Source organism: Thamnophis elegans, chromosome 4 (genome assembly GCF_009769535.1).
Source record: "Thamnophis elegans isolate rThaEle1 chromosome 4, rThaEle1.pri, whole genome shotgun sequence".
Lineage (NCBI taxonomy): Eukaryota > Metazoa > Chordata > Lepidosauria > Squamata > Colubridae > Thamnophis > Thamnophis elegans.
The window spans coordinates 98815457-98838827 of NC_045544.1; the positions used below are offsets into that span (position 1 = coordinate 98815457).

The 23371-nt window shown below is 38.3% G+C and overlaps 2 protein-coding genes across 3 annotated transcripts in view; one reads left to right on the forward strand and one right to left on the reverse strand.

Moving 5' to 3' along the window:
- On the forward strand, nucleotides 1–21725 carry PEX6 (peroxisomal biogenesis factor 6). Of its 2 annotated transcripts, none has more exons than XM_032215983.1 (17): nucleotides 1–1098; nucleotides 4253–4416; nucleotides 5224–5307; nucleotides 5673–5775; nucleotides 6315–6451; nucleotides 8850–8961; nucleotides 9536–9744; nucleotides 11083–11275; nucleotides 13356–13432; nucleotides 14430–14565; nucleotides 15183–15388; nucleotides 15471–15532; nucleotides 16785–16893; nucleotides 18140–18256; nucleotides 18969–19046; nucleotides 19483–19622; nucleotides 20548–21725. In XM_032215983.1, exons 1-17 carry the CDS (start codon nucleotides 175–177, stop codon nucleotides 20679–20681), a joined length of 2985 nt encoding a protein of 994 aa, XP_032071874.1. In that variant the 5' UTR covers nucleotides 1–174; the 3' UTR covers nucleotides 20682–21725. The 2 variants fall into 2 exon arrangements, with proteins under 2 accessions (XP_032071874.1, XP_032071875.1); XM_032215984.1 differs by having other exon boundaries at nucleotides 14433–14565.
- Nucleotides 21569–23371, reverse strand: part of GNMT (glycine N-methyltransferase) — an 11594-nt gene continuing 9791 nt past the window's right edge. Inside the window, exon 6 of the mRNA XM_032215985.1 lies at nucleotides 21569–22297. Coding sequence (XP_032071876.1) covers nucleotides 22126–22297 — 172 coding nt within the window. The 3' untranslated portion in view covers nucleotides 21569–22125. The remainder of the gene's footprint in view (nucleotides 22298–23371) is intronic.

The window sequence follows — 23371 nt, forward strand, 5'->3', positions numbered from 1 at the left end:
GGCATCTTTCCGTTCCCACGCCGATTAACTTTTTCGGTTGGGCGCTCGGGTAGAAAAACCGGTTGGCTTTAGACCGGAAGTGCTTGGAACGGTGCGGGCTTTGCGCCTTTCTCTATGGCGGAATGAAATTCCCTTCGTTTCTTCTCTAGACGTTAGTCCTACGGCTGCCTTTCCATGGCGGGGGCGGCGGCGGTGCTTCGGAACCTTGACGAGCCCGTTCCCCAGGACCTGCCACCGGCCACGGGGTTACTGGTGGCTCCGGCTAAGGCAGCGTGGACAACGGCCTGCCCGAGCGGCTTTCTGGTGTTGGCTGTACGGCCGGCAGGGACGAAGTTGCAGCCGATACTCTTGTGTGCGGCACTGCTGGAGGCAGAAGCCTCGGCAGCGCCGGAACTCTGGCTGAGCCGGGCCTTCCTGAGGCGGCTGGGACTTGTGGCGGGCAGGGCCGTGAGGGTTTGGCCCGTGCGGAGGCCGCCGTTGCTCGGCTGGGTGTTGCTGGGCTCATCTGCGGCAGGAACCGCAGGGCGGGCTTCTCGATCGTGGGCTGGCTCGAGCTCCAGCATCCTCGTACGGCGCGGGGAGATCCTGCCCGGCTCGGGACTGCGCGTATTGGAGAGTCGACCGGCTCTTCAGGGACTGCTAGGCTTTGGCACTCGCTTGGCTGTGGCGGAATGGCGAAGCGGAGTCGAGAGTCGGGACCGGAGGGACCTGCAGACGCCTTTGGTTTCCGCGTGGGCGCGCCGCGGGGAGCGGCTGGTCGAGGCGCGGCGGGGCCACCCTGCGCTGTGGGGAGGAGACCCCGCGGCAGATCAGTCTCTTTGGGTGACCCCTGGCTGCTTGCACAGCCTGGGCCTCTTCCAAGGAGAATGGGTGGTAGTGCGGAGGCGCGAAGGAGACTTGCCGGGGTGCACGGCCTCCTGTTTGGCCTCTGTGCAGGTTCTCAGGCCCCAGTGGTATTTCCCGTATGGAGAGAAGGATGACGGGCACCCCCAAGCCACAAGCGCGGACGCCTTTCTGAACGAGAGTGCATTGATTCCTGCCAGTCTGGCTTTCAATCTCTCCTGCGATCCTTTGGAAGGGAACCTCCTGACCATCCAGGTGGGCGTTGCTGTGCAATAGAATTGCGAATACCTGTTAGTAGAGTGGAGTTGGAGATTTCAACATTAATTACTCAGAACAAGTTAGGTAATTGATCTATCTAGTATTATGTAGTTACCTATGGGCTTAGAATAGCATAAAGGTCACTGGATTTAGATCAGTAGATCCCAGCTTGAGACACTGATGGTAAATCTTTTGAGCTCCTCAAAAATTTGGGAAATGCCTAACATGACAGCTTTTTCTCAAGTTCCAAAACATGGATAGATGTGTTTGTAATCCAGGATTTCCCAACTGTTGAGGTATACAGTATCTGCCTTGGGATGGCCAAGACTGAGCCCAGGCCAGACTCAAATAACTTTTTAGTTTCATTGTTAGTACAGGGCGGGGCATAACCTTTTCCTAGGGGGTCACAGCAAGATCGACAGCAGTTTACAACTTCCGCGACACCTCATTCTAAAGCCCATAAAAAACTGAATTGAATGAGCTATTAAATGTTAAATTTGCTTTAAGAATGGCTGGAAAATTCGATTCGGAAGAACAAAGGATCATTGACAGAATAAAATGCATTGCCTTTCGAGAGGCTCGCGATGCTGGAGCGACGTTTATCAATCGAAAATGGATTGCAAACAAATTGAAACGTCATCCGGATTGGGTTACTGATAATTGGAACAAAACAGCCCAAGAATGTTTCACAAAATTTGGAGAAGGGCGTCCTCTGCAACTGTCCCAAGAAAGCAAAGCCATCATTGCAACTGGCAGTCGCAAACAACGAAAAGGAAACCGAAAAGTGGCCCAAGAAATCCTTCAAATTCGTGGAAAACGAGTTGATCAAAGGACAATCGGCCGATATCGAGAACGAGAAGGTTTGAAGCCATTCCACGTCATTTGCAAACCATTGAAAACTCAAACACACGTTCAAGTTCGGCTTTGGTTGTGCGATTGGTTGTCTGAATGGACCGAGGAAGATTTTCTTCATTTGGCGCCATCTGACGAATTCTTCGTTTATGCCATTCGAAAACCGAATTTCCAGAACGATCGAATTTGGGCTAAAGACGTCGACGACATCGCCAAACATGAACGATATCGACAAATCGTTCGCAATCCGACTTGCATCGGGATTTTCGTCATTTTCACAGCCAAGAAACTGCATTGGGTTTTGAAGGATAAAGGGGAATCCTGGGATGGCAGTTATTTCCGTGAGAAAATTTTATTGGAGAATGTCATTCCATTTCTCAGTGATCCAGACAATGTCTTGGTGGTTGGTGAGGCTGTCTTTCTTCATGACAAAGCTCCTTGCATGCGTGCAAATGCGACTCAGCAATTGTTAAAGGAAAACAATGTCGAATTTTGGGGCAATGACGTCTGGCCGGGAAATTCGCCAGATCTCAATCCGGCAGAGAACATTGGGGCCATAATTAAGGATGAAGTGGAAGCTCTGATGATTCAGGAGCAAGGTCAAAATCGATATTCGGTTGAAACTTTGAGAATGAATTTGGAAACTGTTGAAAAATCTGGAAAATCGAACGGAACTGTTTGAAGATTTGTTGTGTTCTTATCCACCTCGTTTGAATGCTGTTCGAAGGGCTAATGGTGGTCATACTGACTATTAAATCGTGTCAATAAACTCAGTTTTTGATGGGCTTTCGAATGGTGTATGAATTATTTGTGTTGTTATTACAGGTGTTGCTGTGACCCCCTAGGAAAAGGTTATGCCCCGCCCTGTATAAATCCACCTTTCCTAAAGTTTCATTGTATTGTTTTCATAGTCCGATTGTGTTCATTTTGGTATTTGGATTTTTAGGGAAGATGCGTACTTTTAAAGGAGGTGTGATAGCAAAAGGTTTAGGAACTCCTGCCCAAAGTCATTTTCTTAGGTTAGATTCTTTCTGGCAACCCACTTCCCAATATACAAATCATCAGTAAAGCTGCTTTAAAAAACAAATACAAAAGCCCATGTAACATTTAACAAGTGCTTTGGAAAGTACTAATCAGGCATTGTGTGGACAGATTCTTCTGGGGAAGCCAGAGTTCATGCCAGAAAGTTAATGGAATGGCTGCAGGAGAAAGGGCACCAGTCTCAGATAGTAAATAGGAGGTTGGCAGATGATGGATTCCTGCTGCTTTATTTACAAGCTGAACAGATTTATAAAGCTTTGGGAAAAATGTCCCTATTATTGGTAAGTCACAAATTATTGTCATAAATATTCCAAAGCAGATCTATATTTTGATGATCAGGGGTTATTTTTAAGTTGAATTGGTAAGAAGTCTGGGTTTTCCTCCTACTTTGAATACATATGAATAGTGAGATGGCAGAGATCTATTGAACAGTGAACTGGTATAAAGGGAGGAGAGGACATAGGAATCTCTGTTGTTATTGCAGAAAATTCTGTTCTGCTGAATGATCATAGCTTTGGATATGATATAGGTAGACCTCGACTTACAGCAGTTCATTTAGTGACTGAAGTTACAGCAGCACTGAAGAAAGTGACTTATGACCATTTTTCACACTTATGATCATTGCAGTATCCCTATATGATCAAAATTCAGATGCTTGGCAACTGATTCATATTTTATGACGATTGAAGTGGGTCAAGTGATCATCTTTTGGGACCTCAAGCAAAATCAATGGGGAAACCAGATTCACTTAATTGTGTTATTAACTTAACGATTGCAGTGATTCAATTAACAACTGTAGCTAGGTCATAAAATGGGGCAAAATACACTTAACAATTGTCTTGCTTAGCAAAAGAAATTTTGGACTCAATTATCATAAGTCGAGGACTACATGTATTTTGCTTTCAGCAGGACGAATTTTATTTCTGGTGATATTTTGAAAGCTGAAGAATTAAAAGCATATTTTATAGACTGGAATTAATTCCATTGGGTGTTATCATAGGTTATTGGAATAATTAACTTAGAAATAAAGAGATGAAAGGGGCCATTTAGTTCCAAGCACTTTATTTTGCAAGGAGGGAGTCATAAATTGCCAGGGCTTAGAAAAACGAAATACAGTAGACAGCTACAATCATTATAAGGATTAAATGTGAAAAGAATTTATATTTTGCAGGTTGCTATTAAGTTATACTATTAATTTAATCTCCTATCTCTTAAGCACATATAGCATCATTAGAATATGGCTAATTGTCTTTTATAGAGATATGGGGAAGCTGCTGGCGTGCAAGAGATAAAAGGAAGTCGATCTTTGCTATCTGTGCCACCCATTGCCAAGGAACTACACATAGAAATTGTGACTTCACCAACATACAACACCAGAGGAATCTATGATCAAATTCTTTATCAGCACTTTCAAACTCCCAGGTTAGCCTATTAATAAAGATAACAAGTTGACTTTTGATCCATTTTATGAGATAATCTTTTTTATTTTTTTTTACTTAATAAGCATACTGAACAGGGTATGGCCTTACATACATGTACATGTCAGTTAATTTTTTTTCAGAGTTATCTAAGACAACCATTTGGTTTTTGTTCTGTTTTGTGTGACTGCAGGTACATGTTCTAAATTATTATCTCATAGAAATTACTCAATTTGCAGCCAATAATGCTAATTTCAAAGCACGTTTAATGTTCTTTCCAGAAACCTATATTATAAATTGGATGTAAACTGCTATTTGCTTTTTTCTCTATTTTTCCTTTGTACATTGTTAACAAAATGATATTATTAAGTGATTTAAAGGCAGAAATATTTCATTCTGCGGAAAATATTTCTCTTATTGATTATACTTTTCTACAGCAAATATTAATCTAATAAAGAAGGATAATTCCACATTTGAGAAGTACGTATTCACTGATGTTATTATACTATATATTGTTTCTTCAACATAATATTTCAATCATTTCCTTTAGTCCATTGCTGTATCATATATATCTTATCTATCTATCTATCTATCTATCTATCTATCTATCTATCTATCTATCTTCATTCATTCATTCATTCATTCATTCATTCATTCATTCATTCATTCATATTCCTTGGGTATTTACCTGAAAAGAAGAGTTACGTGATCATATAGCTTTTAAATGAAGGGATTGTCTTAGATTCACTGGGAATAATATAATTATATAATATAATTCAATATAATTCTTCATTATAGATATTTTTTGTAGGCTTGTACAAGAGAATGATATTCTTTGTCTCCCAACTGTTGGACATCCTGAATTCTTAGAAGAAAATGCAACAAAGTTTATCAGGTATGTTATTGTCAAAAGCTAAACGGGCTATCTACTCTTAATGTCTACACTATTAGTTTGGATTTCTTTGAAATAGCGTTTTGGAAGAACTGACTTAGAATGTTGAAACTTGTTCTGGACTTTGGTATGCTACAGTGATTTTAGAAATTAGATATTCCAAGCTGTAAAATGATAATGGCGGACATAAGTGAAATGTGATAACAATTGCAAAGCTGTTAAAAACTTGCGCTGTCACAAAATTTAATTCCAGTTATACTTGTTGCTGATTTTATAATCAACAAGAGGGATAACTGGAATAATTAAATGTTTTAATGTAAAATTCAAATATGTGGTCCCAAATTATAACTCATTTGTTCTTTCCTTAGATGGCCAGAGCTGTGCTTCAGGGTGAAAAGAATATTACCAGCAGAGAATATACAGCAAAGTATAGGGTATTTAGCTGATACTCAGAATACTTCTTTATTCCTGGTAAGTTAGTAAGAATACATAAAATAAAAGCTTTTGGATGTCTTGTTTGTAAATGTCTGTGGTGCTCGTAGCTTAATTTTAACATTTATTTGAAAATTGTTCAGTCCTTACAGTGGGGTCTGAATTTTGCTCTGTAAGGGAACAAGATTGGGCAGTATTAGATAAGAAACTCACTTCAGCTCTTCCTTTCCACAACTGTTTTAGAATTGCCACTACTGACATGCAGCTTCTTGTATACTTTCTTATATACCTACAAGAAATATGAACTTAGACAAAAATGTCCCTTTTTGGGAGCATAAAATGATAGTAGATATAAAAACATGAGAAAAATGTAATGCTTATCATTGAGGTTTCTTTTTACTTCCAAAGTTTCACGCACACATATACCCTTTTTAGCTTTTTACAAAACTATAGACCATTTCTTTTTCCCTTTTGTTAAAATTTGGTAGGGCTGTTAGCATCAAAGGTATTCACAGAAATAGTTTCTCTGCTTTTATGAATCTGGTTGAGAAAACAGGTGTTATTGTCTTACCTTGTAGGTAGGTTCTACAAACAGCGCTATTCCATCTTTTCCATCTCATAATGGCTGTAATTTTTGGAGTAGTTTGTCTCCTGCTGGGCTTTGCAGTACAGTGAAACAGCTCTGTGACATCCTTGGCCCTCATTTACACAATAGGTAAGTCATCTGTGGATTTGAGTTCTACCATATAGTAGTGTACCATCCCCCCTCCCCCCTTTGTACTGCCTCATTGCGGTAGTAGAAGGGAATGAAGAATATTAGAAATGTATGACAGTATATAATCTCAGCAGGATCAGTCAAGATGTAATGGTCATTCAAGGTGCCCAGCTAAAGCAAGCTATTAATTGGATAGCAGCCATATAGAAAGATGCTGGAGGTGGATGATCATTTTACTGACAATAACAAAGACATTACTGACAACAACAAAGACCTAGATTGTTGGGGGCAATATACTGACTCTGTAAACATGTTAAAGAGAGCTGTAAAGCATTGTGAAATGGTACATTAGTCTAAGTGCTATTTCATATTGTGTTTCTTTTGTAAACTTTAAGGCAGCCTTTGAGACCATTTCAAGATTTTAGTTTTGGGACAAACTCCAACATATAGATAGGCACTTAACTGTTACATCTGCAAATTACACAAACCAACACATGTTAGAGGTGGTATAGCAGCAAAGGGCAGCTAATCAATCTAATAACATCAGTGAAAGGTATGAGAAGGATTATATTTTAGCTCTATGTTTATTTAGCATTTATATCAACTCTTCCAAATATTTGAGAGACTGTCATCTACCTGCTTTCAAAGTAGTGGGTAAACATCTATCTTTTATTTAACAATAGAGTACGTCAGCTACTTCAAAAACCACGGGATGTTTTTTTCAAGTTTCTAATGTACATCAAATATGGCACTTCTGTAAATCAGCCATTTGAAGATTATTTTGGAATCAGTGTGGGTATTTTATAAATTGCTTGTTTTTAAAACAGAGTTTGAACTCTATGGCCTAGGAAACCTAGGAGAACATCTATTTATGCCAATTCATTGACTGCTGCATTGCTAACACAGTTTTCAAACAATCAAAACAATGTTTATATGCATGGAAGTCACCAGAAATCAAACTGATCATATTACTGCAGTGGAGGTAGCAGAGCTTACAGGTGGCCCTTGGGCTACGACTACTCTTCAGCAAGCATTCAAACTTATGAGAGTGCTGAACAAGGGAGACTTATTACTATTCCTTGGAGTTCTAGCCATTGCACCTTTCCCACAGTCATGTGATTGTGATCCGGGCACTTGGATTGCAATTATGGCATTGCAGCGACCTAGAGTTACATGATCACAATTTCCAAAATTCCCTGCTGGCTCACCACAAGTAAAGTCAGTGGAGAAGCTGACAGAAAGTTAGAAGTCATGGTCACATGAAGTCCTTGCTTAACAACCTGCGCAGTCTTCATTTATAATAATGACAATCAGGACTGCTGTAACTGCTGTCAGTAAGTGACTCAGTCACATATCATGCTAAGAATTATCCATTGCAGATTGGAATCTTACATGGAAGGGAGATGTCAGGTGTTCAAGTTGGTTTTAGAAGAAGCCAAGGACATTATTGCTGATGCAGCATGGATAACAGAGAAATCCAAAAGATACAAAGAACAGTCAACATATGCTTCATTGAGCTTTGTGTCAATTATATAAAACTGTAAATACACTCTAGAGCGACCATGAGAACCCTAGAAAAAATATTCAGGTGCTGGAAGATGTCTACCTGCAACAATCACAACTGTCTAGGCAGTGGTTTTCCCTGTATAGAAGTGAAAGTTGGACTTTGAAGAAGCAGGCTAGAAAGAATAGTGATACTTTTCAATTTTGATATTAGAGAATATTATTGAGAAGAATAATTAATGTTCTTTATATAATTTGAGCATGGTCATTTGTGCCTTTGGACTGATTTGTATAATGATGATGGATTCTCTGTAATCTTTTCTGGAGAATTCCATAATGCTCAGAAAGGTGAACAGAGAGGAAGATAACAACTAGTAGCAAAAATTAGACTGGTGATAGATGTATTATTGGAAGACTTGCGGGGCGAGTTTTCTTCTGGAGAAAATCTATGCAGCTGGTAAGAGTTGATAATGGCTTGATGGCACATGATCAACCAATAAAGATAGTAATAGCTTTGTGATTATAGTTTTTTGTTGTTTCCTGTTGTGCTATTTGAGGAGTCTGAAAACTTAATTTTACTCTCTATGAAGCATAAGATTCTTTGACTGACATTTATGCAAAATACGTATGTGCACCATTTTTAAAATCATAACCCTAATGAAGCATTTAGTATATAAGAAATGCTGTGAAAATATGAAACCTCAGCTATTGCTTGCTTGTATGTAACAGTGAGAAAAGAGCAGGTGTATTCCAGATTCTTTCCTTTAAGATGAATGAACATTTCACTAACTCTTAGAGCTCCTCCATTTGTATGTTCTTGCAGTCTCCCTCTTCTTCCTTCTTGAATTAAAATTATGCCATGTTTTTTTTAAAAAAAATATTTTCTGTGTTTCAGAGAAACCCTGCTAAATGGATCTGGAAGTATTCTTCTTTCAGGACCCAGTGGTGTGGGGAAAATTACAGCTGTTAGAGCTGCCTGTAGCCGTCTCAATCTTCATTTCTTCAAGGTAGTTTTAGAATGTTAAATTTATTCAGAATAAGGTGCTGAAAGAACATTTTTGTGCTTTCAAAAAGAAATGTCATTTTCAGTCCTTGAGCACTGAAAGAACAGTGGTTTCTCTACAGTGTCTCTCTGAGCTGAACACTCTTTCTTCAGCTTGCTCTTGCTGGATATCTTTCAAATACTACAAGGACTATAGTTTTTAATAACTTTCACCATTGACCATTCTGAATGAGACTCCTAGAAGTTATAATTGGGCAACATCTAGTGGACCAAACATTTCTGATCTCTGCTCTAACAAAACCTTTCAGTTAAGTGCCAATTAAACTTGTCTTTTGCCTCTTGCTAAATGGGCTTCTTTTCTGGAAGGAAAATGATAGAGGTGATGAAAACAGCTGAAAAAAGAATGGGACATTTTTAATGCCCATTAATTTTATAAATGATATATATTATTAATTTTAATTGGTAGAATTATCTTATTTTCTATACGTTTTTGCACTGATTGAAACTGATCCACTATTACAGTTTTATCTTTATTTTTACATGGCATCTTCTTCATCTCTGCCATCTGACCATGCTAGGTGAATTGTGTTGTTTTGTGTGGTGATACAACAGAATCTACAGAAGTAAAACTACATAATGCCTTCTCAGAGGCTGAGCTTTATAGTCCTTGTGTTTTGCTGATGAAAGATGTAGAGCTGCTGGGAAGAGATCGTGATGGATTTGGGGAAGACTCCAGTGTCATTCTTGCACTAAGGCACCTTCTTTTGGAAAGAGAGATAAATACTAGGTATGTACTATTTCATCTCTGGAAAATTCCCATCATTATGGTTCTACCATGAATTGAACTATATCTCAATGGCTCAAGGTTAATTCAGCCTTCCAGCCTTCCGAGCTCAGTAAAATGAAGAGCCAGATTGTTGGAGGGCAATATGCTGACTCTCTAAACTGCTTAGAGAGGGCTCTAAAGCACTATGAAGTAGTATATAAGTCTGAATGTATTGCTGAAAACAGAGATTTTTACTATAGAGCAGCCCTTTAATTTAGATAATAGCTTTACTTTTTAATATTCTAATCTTTTAAAAATAATTGTAATAATGTGATAAAATAAGAATAAAACAAATATAAGTGGCATTAGTATAATTTATTTTTGCAAATAGTGAATAGGAATGCACACAAATCCACTATATGGAAGATATATGATTGTTTTCATATTTCAGAAATCCTAGCAGAAAACTGTGTGTATTGTGGGCAATTGGAATTGCCACCCTTTTTTCTCTAATAAACCCTAAAACATGCTAAACAGAATTACAAACTCAATTTTATATTCAACCAAGCATATACAAAGATTGCAAGATTAACCTTCTTTCAGTAAATTGGAAAATGATTCCAAACTGATTCAAAGGCTCCTTGATCAACCTAAGGCCAAATTGAATCCAAATCTCTCTACTGTATCTTTGTCTGGATTTTTTTCCAGTGAGATAAAATTGAATAACTTCAGAATCAATAGTCCATTTTGGAAAAATAGCAAATTTCAAGCAAGCAAATGGTGGTGTTTGGGACCTAGTACCTTTAAAAATATTTTTTTAAAAATTCTGGATAATTTCCTTTACTGAAAATTGATTGAAATTTAAGAACAAAACATATTTTTTAATGTGAATTGTTTATATGAAGATGATACATCCCACTGTAACTCCCCTATGTAAGAAACCAGTAAAATGTCAGAAGTAATTCTGAGCTAGATATATTACAAAATAACAAAAAAAATTAATAGGACAGTGTTGGATTGAATTGAGCATATATTTACATGATTTCTATTTTTTCTTCTCTATCTTGAAATTGTTTTTATAAAGAACATTGGAGATAAATGTATACATTCTTATAAAATGCAGTCTAAAGATTTTCTGAATTCTGCATTCCTAATCTGATCCCTGTTTTCTCATTTGAATCTAAGCTGATTTGATTTTAATTTGATTTGGATTAAAATAGTGGTCTTTTATAACTACAGAAAAGATGTTGCAAATCATGTAAATTACGGTATAAAGTATAGTAGTTCATGGTATTTCTTTCCTAGCTTCTATATTGCAACTATGAAATGTTTATGGCACATCTGTATGTTTCTTAATAGTTATCCTGTGCTGGTAGTAGGCACAACAAGTAAACTTGCAGATGTCCCTTCAGATGTGCAAACAGCATTCCTTCATGAGGTGAAAATTGAAGCACCAACTGAAGAACAGAGGAAAGCCATTCTTAGCATGCTAACACAGAATTTTTCACTGGGCAAAGAAGTAAACCTGACCAAGCTAGCCCAGCAGAGTGCGGTGAGTGATTGTTAATGCAGTAGCTAGAAGAGACAAAGAATAAGAGGAATCTAGATTTAAGAACTCAAAATTCTATAGGATGGTTTGGTTATTGTAACACATTAGGACTATCTTTTTCATGTAGAATTTGCCTGCCCAAACAATTTAGCAGGGAAGGATGACTCTGAGCATCCACCCAGAAAGATTGTGGTTAGGACCCCAAAGAATGACATTCTTGGTTATATTCCCCTCTCTGGAACAGATTGCCCCTTAAAATCAGATGTGTCTTTATTCTGACACTTTTATATAAAATAGTGAAATTAGTCTTCACAGCAGTGTTCAGATAACAAAATGAGTCCATTGGTAGCAACAATTTTAAATAGTGTTATAACCATCAGACATTATAATATATTTAGTATCATATTAATAATTATAATGTTCGATAGTTTAAACTGTGCTTCTGTCTATTGTATATATTTTCTACTTATTTTATTGTATTTAAGTTCATAGAATTATAAGAGGTGATTTGCAAATAATTGTGTGTGTGTGTGTATATATATGTGTGTGTGTGTATATATGCAGGTCTTGGCGTATTCAGGTCTTTTCCTGTGTAAGATTGAGAGTATCTTGGCGATGTTTCGACGAGGTCCCACTCGCCACCTTCAGCCTGGTGCCTTCGGCTTCATGCTTGTGCAAGCAAAGCGTGATTGGAGCTGCCGTCTTTCTATAAATATTGGTGGGGGTGTGTGGAGTTCTGGCTTTGTTGCTATAAGCGGATTGGTTGGCTGTGTTGTAATATCTTGATTAGTTGATGGAGTTGATGTTTGCAGATTAGTCTGCCGGGCTATTTCAATGGCTTAGAGAAACACCCCCACAACATGAATAAACATGATGATACCTCCCGCCTACCAGACATCTGGAAACTAGCTCTAGTCAACAAGCGAGTCCCAGCCACAAAAACCGACACCAGACCCAGAACAACACAGTCCGCAACACCAATCACCCTCACCAGACTCAAACCCAAACCCATCCCATAGACCAAATGCAACCACCATCCAGAAATCAAACCATGGCAGCATCACCAACTGCTGCACCACCTTCCGACCCCCACACAAAGCAAACTGACATACGCCATGAACACATGGCCAGACCGCAAACTCGGAGCCAAAGCAAAGCCCGGAATGTTATACCACAGCCATCTGCTCAGGACATTACATCACAGAACTCAGGAGGTTACAACGCAAAAGCTCAGGATGTTACAATGCACCCAACCCCCCAGGAGGTTGCAGCACAGGATCAGGATATCACTACAATAGAGGTCAGGATGCCATCACACAGCCCATTACCCAGGTCGTTACAATACAAAAGAACAATAGGCACACAACCAGTACCTCAGCCACACAGGATGTTACAAAACAGCCGACTAATCTGCAAACATCAACTCCATCAACTAATCAAGATGTTAAAACACAGCCAACCAATCCGTTTACAGCAATAAAGCCAGTACTCCACACTCCCCCACCAATATTTATAGGAAGACGATTATATATATATAAACATAAACACATACACACACACCACATACACAAGAAAGGTTCTTCCTGAAAGTTAGTGATGAATAAAACAGTGTGGATTACAAAATAGAGCAGTCCAGATGTGTGGATTTTAGCTCTCAGAATTTTACCTTTGATCTTGTTGGCTTAGAACAGGGATGTCAAACTCGCATTCTCATGGTGGCATCATGTGATGTATCGGAACTTTTTTCCCCTTCGCTAAACCGTGGCCAGGGCATGACACATCTAATCCCTGGGCTGCATGTTTGACGCCTCTGGTTTAGAAATAATGACACATTATTTCTTTTATAAGTGTTTTCAAACAAGATAAGTATTACCTCTGTTACTTCATTTACATGCTCACACAATGTGTTAACAGTTAAGGGAACAGAAAGAAAAGAATTTTATTTGCTTTGGCTTTCACACAGCAATTCATAAAGACTACTTTTACCATGCAGAGAATAAAATATCTACGTCCATTCCTTTCATAATTCTTTGTCTGTTTGTCATTGGATTTGCTGCACCAATATTTTAATCCATGTTTTCAGGGCTTTGTTCTAGGAGATTTCTGTGCTTTACTTTCCCACAGCAGCCGTGCTGCCTATACAAGGATGCAGAATTCAAGGTACTGGAATAAAATATTTTCTGGTTTCTGAGCATATAAATAGTAACTATAAATGTAAATATGTCTTTTTTGACACATTAGCATGTGACATTTATACTAAGTCTGGATGGAATGGAGCATCAGTTTTCAAGCTATTTGTAGCTGTAGGGAAGAGTTTCAAGTCAAGGTCAAGTTTTATTATTAACATTTTACTGAGAAGACTTTGATAACATACTGAATGCATATTTGGGGGTAAAAGCATGCTACCTTTCAAAGCTTGTAAATACAACTTCTACATTCTTCTTGTTGTCAATCCCTATTTGCAGCCATAATTCCTAGATCTATTACTGCAGTAACAATAATGGTTACTACAGTTTGGGAAGAACTCCTGTTATATGTCTGCTCTTGTACAATTGAGTGTTTAAAAGAAGCACTCCCAAAATGTGTAAATGCCAGTGAAATATCCCTTCTCAAATTTTTATTGCTTCAAAATCTGTCTCATTAATATATGTGCATTTTGCCTAGCCATTTCACTGACAGTGTGATAGATTCAGGAAATGCAGATGGAGCCTCAGACAGCTGGGAAAGTGTTTAGAGAAGCTGCACTGAGCCTTCTGGGGACATGGCTGTGTGGTTGCTTTGAAGAGAGTGCTTAACTCACACCGATTTTCTTCTTTGAAAATTACACCTTTTGCTTTGTAAAATCCATAATCTTATGCAACTTGTAATGAGCACGATATCAAACTTACTGGATGTCAGTGGAGTATCTTTCCAATTCAATTCTAGAGTTTTAAACTGCTGGATATGTCCAATCATTTTTGGACAGCATGTTTATTGAGATTCTCAATCATCCAGGCCATGGTTGAACCAAAGCTGTATTTTCTTGGGTTTTTTCTTTGAAAAATGTTTTCAAAGGAAAAAAAAAACACCCAAGAAAGTCCAGCTGCCTTTTGGAAAACCTCCTTTGAGACCTCTTGGGCAACATTAGGACTGCTGACACTTTCTATGCTTTCTTCAGCAGCTTCCCAGGGGGACCAAATGAAGAGGAAGAATATGATTTTTATGCTGCTGGTTTCCCTCTTCTAGCAGAAGATTTCAGTGTTGCACTAGATAAACTTCATGATGCTCATTCACAGGCAGTAGGAGCCCCAAAGGTATGACTCTTAATAAGTACAAGGCAAGGTATGACCCCCTAATAAATATAAGAAACACGCCAAAGCTTACATTCCATCCTGTTTTGATGAATAGTTGTAATAAACAGAGTATGGTACTTCTCAAAATAAAGAGAAACTGGAGGGCTTTTGCGCTCTTGGTAACATATTTATAAAACTTTAGAGTTATAGTTGCAAAGAGCCCCCCCAAAAAAGCAATTTAATCAATACAATAGCCAATCATACATTTTAAAAATCAAGTGAAGAATACAAGTACAGGAAAATAGGCAATTTGCTATAAAGTATAGGGAAAAAATAAATTAATCTCTATCTATAAATTTTCCAGCACTTTTTATTAAAATTTGCTTTACTTTTTGATTTTAAGAGAATTGCTGGTAACAATAAGGAACAAGCTATAAAAGCCACAATATGAGAAATTTCAAGTGAAAACTACTCTTTGGAGACCTTGAGACATCTTTCAGAGGCAGAGATAGGGTAATGTGCAGTAGTTGTGCTTCTGTAGAAATAAAAATAGTGATAAAATGTGATCTTTGAAGGCATCAGAATGTTTGATTTTGGGTTGGGTATATAATAGCATTGGCAACTTTTGTCTCCCGCAGATTCCCTCTGTCTTCTGGCAAGATATTGGAGGGCTTCAGAATGTGAAAAAGGAAATCCTGGACACTATTCAGCTTCCATTGGAACATCCAGAGTTATTGTCTTTAGGCCTTCACCGCTCGGGCCTTCTGCTCTATGGTCCTCCTGGAACAGGGAAGACATTGCTAGCTAAAGCAGTAGCAACAGAATGTACTATGACTTTCCTCAGGTAGGTTTTGTGATACAAGTGTTCAGGAGAGTTTGGAAATTGCACTAATGGAATAACTAACCATGTATTTTTTTCATTTCAGTGTAAAGGGCCCTGAACTTCTTAGCATGTATGTTGGGCAGAGTGAAGAAAACGTCCGTGAAGGTACGTGTAAAGCCATAGTATTTAAGTAGAGGGCTTAGCTCTGTGGGGAAGCTTCCTTTATAGCCAGGCTAACTTAGAAAATAATTCTTGCAAATCACTCCAAATCACTCCAACCTGAAACAATGTCCATATCTTTGTGGCTATTACATTATGCATGTATATAATCTTCCACATTTTGGAACTATAACAGTCTTTCCCAGCAGTTTGATACATGTAGAATAGATCACATTCTGTACTCCGGCAAGTCAGCAAATAGGGTGAATAGTTTTTTCAGATGGGGAAATTGATTTCAAGACTATTCAAGAAGATGATTGGAACAGAGTCCAGAGAAAGGAAAAGAATGATCATCAAATAGTGCTACCAATCCTCAACCATAAAGCTGGCTTAGAAGGATACTGTGGTTAATGATATTAAAAGCTGCTGAGAGGTCAAGGAGCACAAGAATGGATGTAGCACCTCCATTCCATCTCTGCTACAGGTTATCAACAAGTACAATCAATAATCCTCCCGGTGACTCAACAGATGTTCTAAGGGGTCTTGCATACCTAGTATGGACTCTAAACAGAGCTGGTGGATGGCCATCAATGGATGCAATAAGGTGGAGAAATATTAATGTATCTTTATAGGAATATGGCTCTTACCAAGGTCTACTCAGATTCAGTTTGAGTCTTCCTCCAATGATGTTGTAGGCATCTTTTTTAGCATTTCATGTCCTGGAGCCCCTGAGTAAAACAAGGCATATCCCAGGATTGGCACATAGGAATAGGCCACATAGGCACAATATGATCCAAGGGCCCAAACACCTGCCCGTTCCATGCAACAAATTGGACCTTGGCTGAACCCTCCCATCTGATCTTTGGGGAACACTCCAAGGTCTCTCTGGAACACTTTTGAGTTCATCAGACAATCGAAGGGCCTGTCTCCACATCTGTTTAAAGAAGACAAGTTGCTCTATTTTTTCAGACATTCTGTGGCAAAGTCTGATCTTCCCATGCTTACAATCACAGCATGTGTCCTAATGTGCATCTCTCTCTGGGTGGCAGTCTAGTTTATCTTTTATAATTAATATATTTGTGGCTGGCTTTAATGTGAATCTGGGTGGCAGTTTAGTTTATCTTTTATAATTAATATATTTGTGGCTGGCTTTAATGTGAATCTGGGTGGCAGTCTAGTTTATCTTTTATAATTAATATATTTGTGGCTGGCTTTAATGTGAATATGCAACATGAGTACTATCTTTCTCTTTCCTCAGTGTTTGCCAGAGCGAGGGCAGCTGCTCCTTGCATTATCTTTTTTGATGAGCTTGATTCATTGGCCCCCAGTCGTGGACGAAGTGGCGATTCACAGGGTGTGATGGACAGGTGAGTACTGCTTGTTAATAACGAAGTCTTTCTGTTTTGACTTTCTGCTTAGTGCTGATTTTACAAGCTGCCTCCCTAACTCGCTTTGTGAAAACATTAAAACATTCACACATGCACAAAACATTTCGCTATCTACACTCAGTATAGTGTTTTGAGCAGGCATTCAAAATGGTCCTTGCCTCCCCCCTGCCCCCCCCTTTAATTGTACATGCTAAAAGTGCAGAGGTATCTATTTCATTATGCACATATCTACCAAATGTTGGCCTCCAATGAGGTTGCAATTAATACCTATATGGTAGCCTGTTTAATAAAGCAAATAGCAGATTTAGCAGCAAATAATAAGTATCACAAAACTTGTAAATATTTAAGCTTCACTGAATGATAGTTGAGATCCTTGGCATTATGCCTGTTGCAGCACCCCCATAGTCACTTCATGAAAATTTGGACATTTGGCAACTGGCCTACATTTATGACCACACTATGTACTTCAATTCCCCCTACCTACATATCTCCCCCCCCAAAAACTCTGTCCTCTTGGCATTCTACCACTACTGCCTAACCCTTCCACATCCCACCATCCTCCAGCTGACCTTCATTGTCTTCTTCCTCCCACTGCTGGCCCAGGATCTGAGCTCTGGCTGGGGGCCTTGCCATATATGTCCCATGGTCATACCCTTGTGTTATACCTTGATCCAACAGTGGGACAGAGATGGTGAAGGTCAGCTGGGCTTGTCTACAGAAGGAAGCTTACTGAACCTCACTAGAGAGGAGCCATGGTGTGGAGCTGGCAGTTTGTGCAAGGTAGAAGCATGAGGTCCTCCCGTAACAACTGCAACTAAGACTACCGAACTGCTGTCACTAACTGCTGCTATCATGTTTCAACTAACTGCTTTACTTAGCAACAGAAAATCACTGTCCCAATTAGTCATTATGTGAGGATTATTTGTACCATTGTATTTTAGTAAATTTGTGTTTTGCTGTATCCTGGTAAACTACCTTGATATATATTAAATAGGTAGTGTGCAATGCTTTGTATCTATAAATATATCTTGCCTGTATGAATTGCTTTTGAGGTATTATATTTTATGTGTTCATAGTATACATCTGTTACTACTACTTATATTTTGAACCTGGCTGGGTACATGCCTCAAAAAGATATTTGTATATCTGCTGTTTTAAGTGAGTTACCTAGTTCAGTGAATCCACAAAGATTGATGGCAGCATGTTAAAATGTTTCCCTTGGTAGAGTTGTATCTCAGTTACTAGCAGAACTGGATGGGCTTCACTCTTCTCAAGATGTATTTGTTATTGGAGCTACAAACAGACCTGATCTACTGGATTCAGCTTTACTAAGGCCAGGCAGGTAAAGATTCACATCACAATTTTCTCCGTCTGCTATTATAACCATGAATCTTTTAAGAGTATTTTGGGTAAAACTAGATAAACATAGGAAACAAATTACTTTTCATTATATTTAATTTTGGTGTATTTTGTTATGAAAAAACCTAAGGTTGGGATAATATTCCTACCTTTTTAGATCTGCAAACGCAGCATCTTAGTTGCCCCCAAAGGCTAAAACTTGAGATGCTTCCTTTAGATAAATTTTACTGATTATTTTATTGTATGTGTTAATAAAATAAATAAACTGCTATAGTGGGTGTTTTTTCTAAGAACAGGTTAACTCTGGGATACTTTAGGAATCCTGTGTTCTATTAGTAGAAGCTTGGCTATATATAAATGTTTAAAATAATTAAATATTAATACAATATATAAATACACTTGGTGATGCAGGTGGTCGGTTTATATTAGGAATCGGTAGATTCATTTGCGATGCTGGAAGAGTAATGAAAATGGAGAATCTTCTTGTATTATGGCAATTCTCTTTCATGTTCAATAGACACAAAGATTTTATAGAACTGAAGCACATGAAGTTGTACAATTTGTACTAACATATTGAATAAAAACCAGTAAATCAATGTAAGGACAAATTGTTAGGTGATGTATGATCCAAGTTCATTATATGAAAGATGGGTGCCTTATTTTAATTGCAAAAAATATTTTTGTATCCCTGGCAGATTTGATAAATTGGTTTATGTGGGGGTAAATGAAGACCGAGATTCTCAGCTACAAGTACTGAGTGCCATCACCAGAAAGTAAGTGCCTGTTTTTGGTTATTATAATGCATTGTATTACAATTCTTAAGAAAAATGTAAATCTTTATTAATTATTGTAACCGAACTATATATTCATCTGTTAAAAGATAAATCTGCCAAGAGGACAACACTAATCTCAGTATATTTTTATATCAGTATACATATAACTGATGTGCATGGGTTAAATTATGCTCTTAAAACTTGTTCTTGAGGATTGTGAATAAATGATACTTATGAACTTTATATGATGCTTGCTCTGGCTTATGAGTTTTAACTCAATGCATATTATTTTAAGTTAACTATAACATTTAAAAAATATCATACATATGAAGCCATGCTTTTATAAAACATTTCTGCCCTATTTCCAAGATTATATTCTGATTCCATTTCTTTTTTCTATGACACTGAAACACTTGGCAATATCCTTTTGGGATAGGTTTAAACTGGACCCGGCTGTGAATCTCCTTGGTGTCCTAGAGAGATGCCCTACACAGTTAACAGGAGCAGACCTGTATGCACTCTGCTCAGATGCCATGATGTTTGCTATCAGAAGAAAAGTGGAATGGATAGAAGAAGGTAAGGAACAAAGCTAGATGGCTCAAATATTAATTCGCTCAACTTAAAACGTGTATGTACGTAAATAATAGACGCAGGTTAAAAGGGAGCAAGTATTTTACAAAGCTTTGGCTTGCATTCTGTATAGAGATCCAGATGTCTCCAATCCTGTTAACCTTTAACATAGCACTAAAGACCTGATTATTCCCATGGAATGTAGGTTGGGAGGTTCATTAAACTCTGCTGGCTGATGTTTTGTTATTAATTGGAATGTGGAGTTTTTTGCAATCTCAAACATTTATCATTTGGATTATTGTTCTAGTTGCTGGTTATAATGCTGCCCACAGTTGTGGCTGTGAGATGAGCAGCCACATAAATCAAATAGGTTTTTTTTTTTAAAGTAGAGAAAACCTCCATTGTTCAATAGTAAACCAGAAAATTGGATTGTGATTTATCTCCAAATTAATGCTTGAGAGAAGCTGGAAAACCGTTACTAGAAATTAGGAGAATGTGAGGCTGGTAAGTAGAAGCAGGCAACACACTTTTAATTTTTAAAGCTTTGAAGAACAAATGTATTGAATCACATCCATTATTTCTGAGCTGTAGCATATTTATTAGTTCTTTCATTAATGTATGTTGTTTTTCCATTACTACCACCTTAATGCCGCAGTTTAAAGTTTTTACTGATCTTTTAAAGGTTACTGGTTTTTTAGGGAAATATTGAGTTACCTATGAATTGATAGCCTGTTGTGACATGAGTGAATAAGTCATTGGAAGCAACACCTGTAAACTGACTTAAGCATGAGCAACGGAACAATGGTTTGACCAGCATTAATTTTTTTTATAAATATTTTCTTATCATCTTGCTAGCCAAGAGCAGCATACACAATGTGATATGTCCAAAAGAATTTGAATTTTAATCCGAACCATTTTACTTTTATTCCAGGTCTGGATACTGAAAGCTCAGAATTCACCCTTACCATGGATGATTTTATACAAGCTGCAACAAGGTTACAGCCTTCTGTTTCTGAAACAGAGCTACTTAGATATAAATTGATCCAGCAGAAATTTGCTGCTTGATTTGAAACAAACATGACCAAGAAAGAAATATCCATATAATCCCAGAAGTACAGAATAAAAGCTGCCATGAGAACATTGTTCTTGTTAAAAGAAATAGTGATGACTCAGTCACAATTTGGTGGATTCAGACGAGTTAGAAAAATTAGTTCAAGGCATGGACCTGAGACTGATGTTCAGATGCGCAGGATGTGTTGCAAATTAATCTTCATTTATATTTGGGACCAAATTGCATCAATAAAGTGATCAACATCAGATGGGAAATTTGCTCTCTATAACCTGAGCCTTTGAATTATGAGGGAAATTACTTGTAAGTATTTAAAGATATTTAAAGAAAGGCTGTTTTGCTTTATCTGGAAAATAAAAGTGCTAACTAATTCACACAGCAAGAATCTATCATTTCTCATAAATGTGGAATACAGTATGTATGTATGTATGTGTGTGTTTCTGGGTTTAAAATTGAGAAAATCGGTAGTGGCCAGGTTTTAAGTACTCTAGCTCTAGAGGGCAGCAACTGATAAAATATGATTGTAATAAGTTTCTGCAGCTGGTTTTACATGCTGGCTTCTCTCCAAAGTAGTTTTGAGAATTTTCTAACCTTTGGAAACCTCTGGAAAACCAGAGCAAAAAAATTGGAATTCAGGCAGATTTCCGTATGTTAAGATTAAAACTGTCTATCTAAAATGAAATCATAGTTCTCTTCCACCTCTTCCCATCGCTATTGAGCTGTGCAAAAATAAATGGAAATTTATTTTTATTAATGATTGAAGTTTTTTTTAAAAGTCTCTTCTATTACTGTAAAAATAAATTTCATTGTTCTATAACCTGTTCTATAGATGCAGCAGCAAAAGACACAAACACACAGAAATGCTTGCTGCAATGGACAGTAATAGTGTGAAGGCAGGAAGTAGATTTATTGTGAAGTTATCTCACAAGGTTTTGGAAACAACACGCCAGTCATCAGTCCTGATCAGTTCCAGCTAGTGTAGGCAGTAGGCTGTGAAGAATATAGTCCAACTTCACTGAAGGGGCACTGATTTCCCCAGGCACAATAAAGAATGAAATAAGGGGTTTGTTCCTTTCTTCCCAGCCCTTGAAGAATCCCTGCATCATTGTAATCATTAGTCTAACATAGGTGTAAATTAGCAAGGCATTTCCAGCAAAAAGAGGAAGAAAGTATCAAGAGAGAACAATGAACATTTTAGCCAACTGTGCAATTGAGTTTGAGATGCAAAGCAATCTTATCCCACCACCTCCTTCCCTCCAATGCCATTGAGCATTTCAATCCTCAAGGTAGATTAATTAGACTGGACTCCCTGGAAAAAATCTTTTTTGGTTCATGTAGTACCTCTGCATATTTATTCCTGCTCGAATAAAGTTCTGCACCTTGCCACCCACTGAAAAGACCCCGTCTGTATGACTGCTATAGTAATCTGTTGACTAGGTCTCAGCCAGTTTTCTTCACTACATGGATGAAATAGCATGGGCTAGGCTTCTGGCCTAGTGTGTAAGGCTGGAAGTCCCCCAAGACCTTGTGTTCACATTGGCTTTGAAATGCGTTTTTCAATAGTTCTGTGAAAGGCTCCAGACGATGAGGATAATAAGAAAGTCGGAACTGACTGAAAAAGACAGAAAATTTGTGTTAATAGCAAAGTAACAGAAACATGAAGATATTAATATAGAGACACAGCAATGTAAGGAACTTGGCTTTTCCGCTTTTCCATTTAAATCACTTCCAATTCAGGGACATTAATTTATCCATGATCCTTTGAGGATTCTGTTCAAAAAGCATGCTGAAAATCAAAATTATTGTACTTTGAGATTGTTTTTAATTAAGAAAATAGAATACTTTTTATTAGCACATGGATGGAATCTTACTCTCTGCTTCAGTGGTGGGTTATGACCAGTACACCCCGGTACGGGCTTACCTGTGCCTGCTGGGAGGACCGGGTACCGTTCCGGTATGGTGCTCCAGAGGGCCCAGCCACTGTCCTTACCTGTATTTGAACTCTTTGGGGCTTCCGCACATGTGCATGGCGCACATGGTGCCTGCGCAACTCTCCGCCAAGCAGCTGGAGTGTCACAGAGGCATCACAGAGCGTCACAAGAGGTAAGGATGCATGTGTGTGCTGTGTGCATGTGTGCGCGCGCTGCGTGCATTCATGTGGAGGACACCAGGCCACATTGCACTGTGCCGGGTGCAACGGGATCCGGAACCCACCACTGCTCTGCTTCTATCAGTACAAATCAAGAAATATTAACTTACATACCAGAGGGTCCAAACTGAATGTATTTATGCTGCTTCATAGGCTTGGGTAGTGTAAAGCGGCCCCGACACTTATATCTGTTAATTTGAGAGTTTTAGAGAGGAGCAGGTTTCTGGGGCCATCTCATGGATAGGTGCCACAAAGTGTGTAAAGTAATTAAAAAACCTACCCTATAAGACACACCTTTTTCTCCCAAAAAATCTGGGTGTGTCTTATACGTGGAATGTAGTCTCGCCCACTCGCTCTGCGCGTCGCATTTTCGGGTGGTTTCAGGTGACAGGGATCCTCACTTCCACTCGGATTTTGATAATGAGCAGCACAGGTCTTTTTATCAATTTAAAATAAACTATCACCCTATGCGCATTTGGGTCAGTTAGCTGAGCTCTTTTTATTGATGTGAGATTATTATTTCTCCTATGACACTTG

Excerpts from the sequence above, each read along its gene's own strand:
- PEX6 (XM_032215983.1), top strand. The coding sequence starts at position 175 with ATGGCGGGGGCGGCGGCGGTGCTTCGGAACCTTGACGAGCCCGTTCCC. Across the intron at positions 14,566-15,182 it reads AGGCAGTAGGAGCCCCAAAG|ATTCCCTCTGTCTTCTGGCA; the intron begins GTATGACTCTTA and ends TGTCTCCCGCAG. Across the intron at positions 18,257-18,968 it reads GCTTTACTAAGGCCAGGCAG|ATTTGATAAATTGGTTTATG; the intron begins GTAAAGATTCAC and ends TATCCCTGGCAG.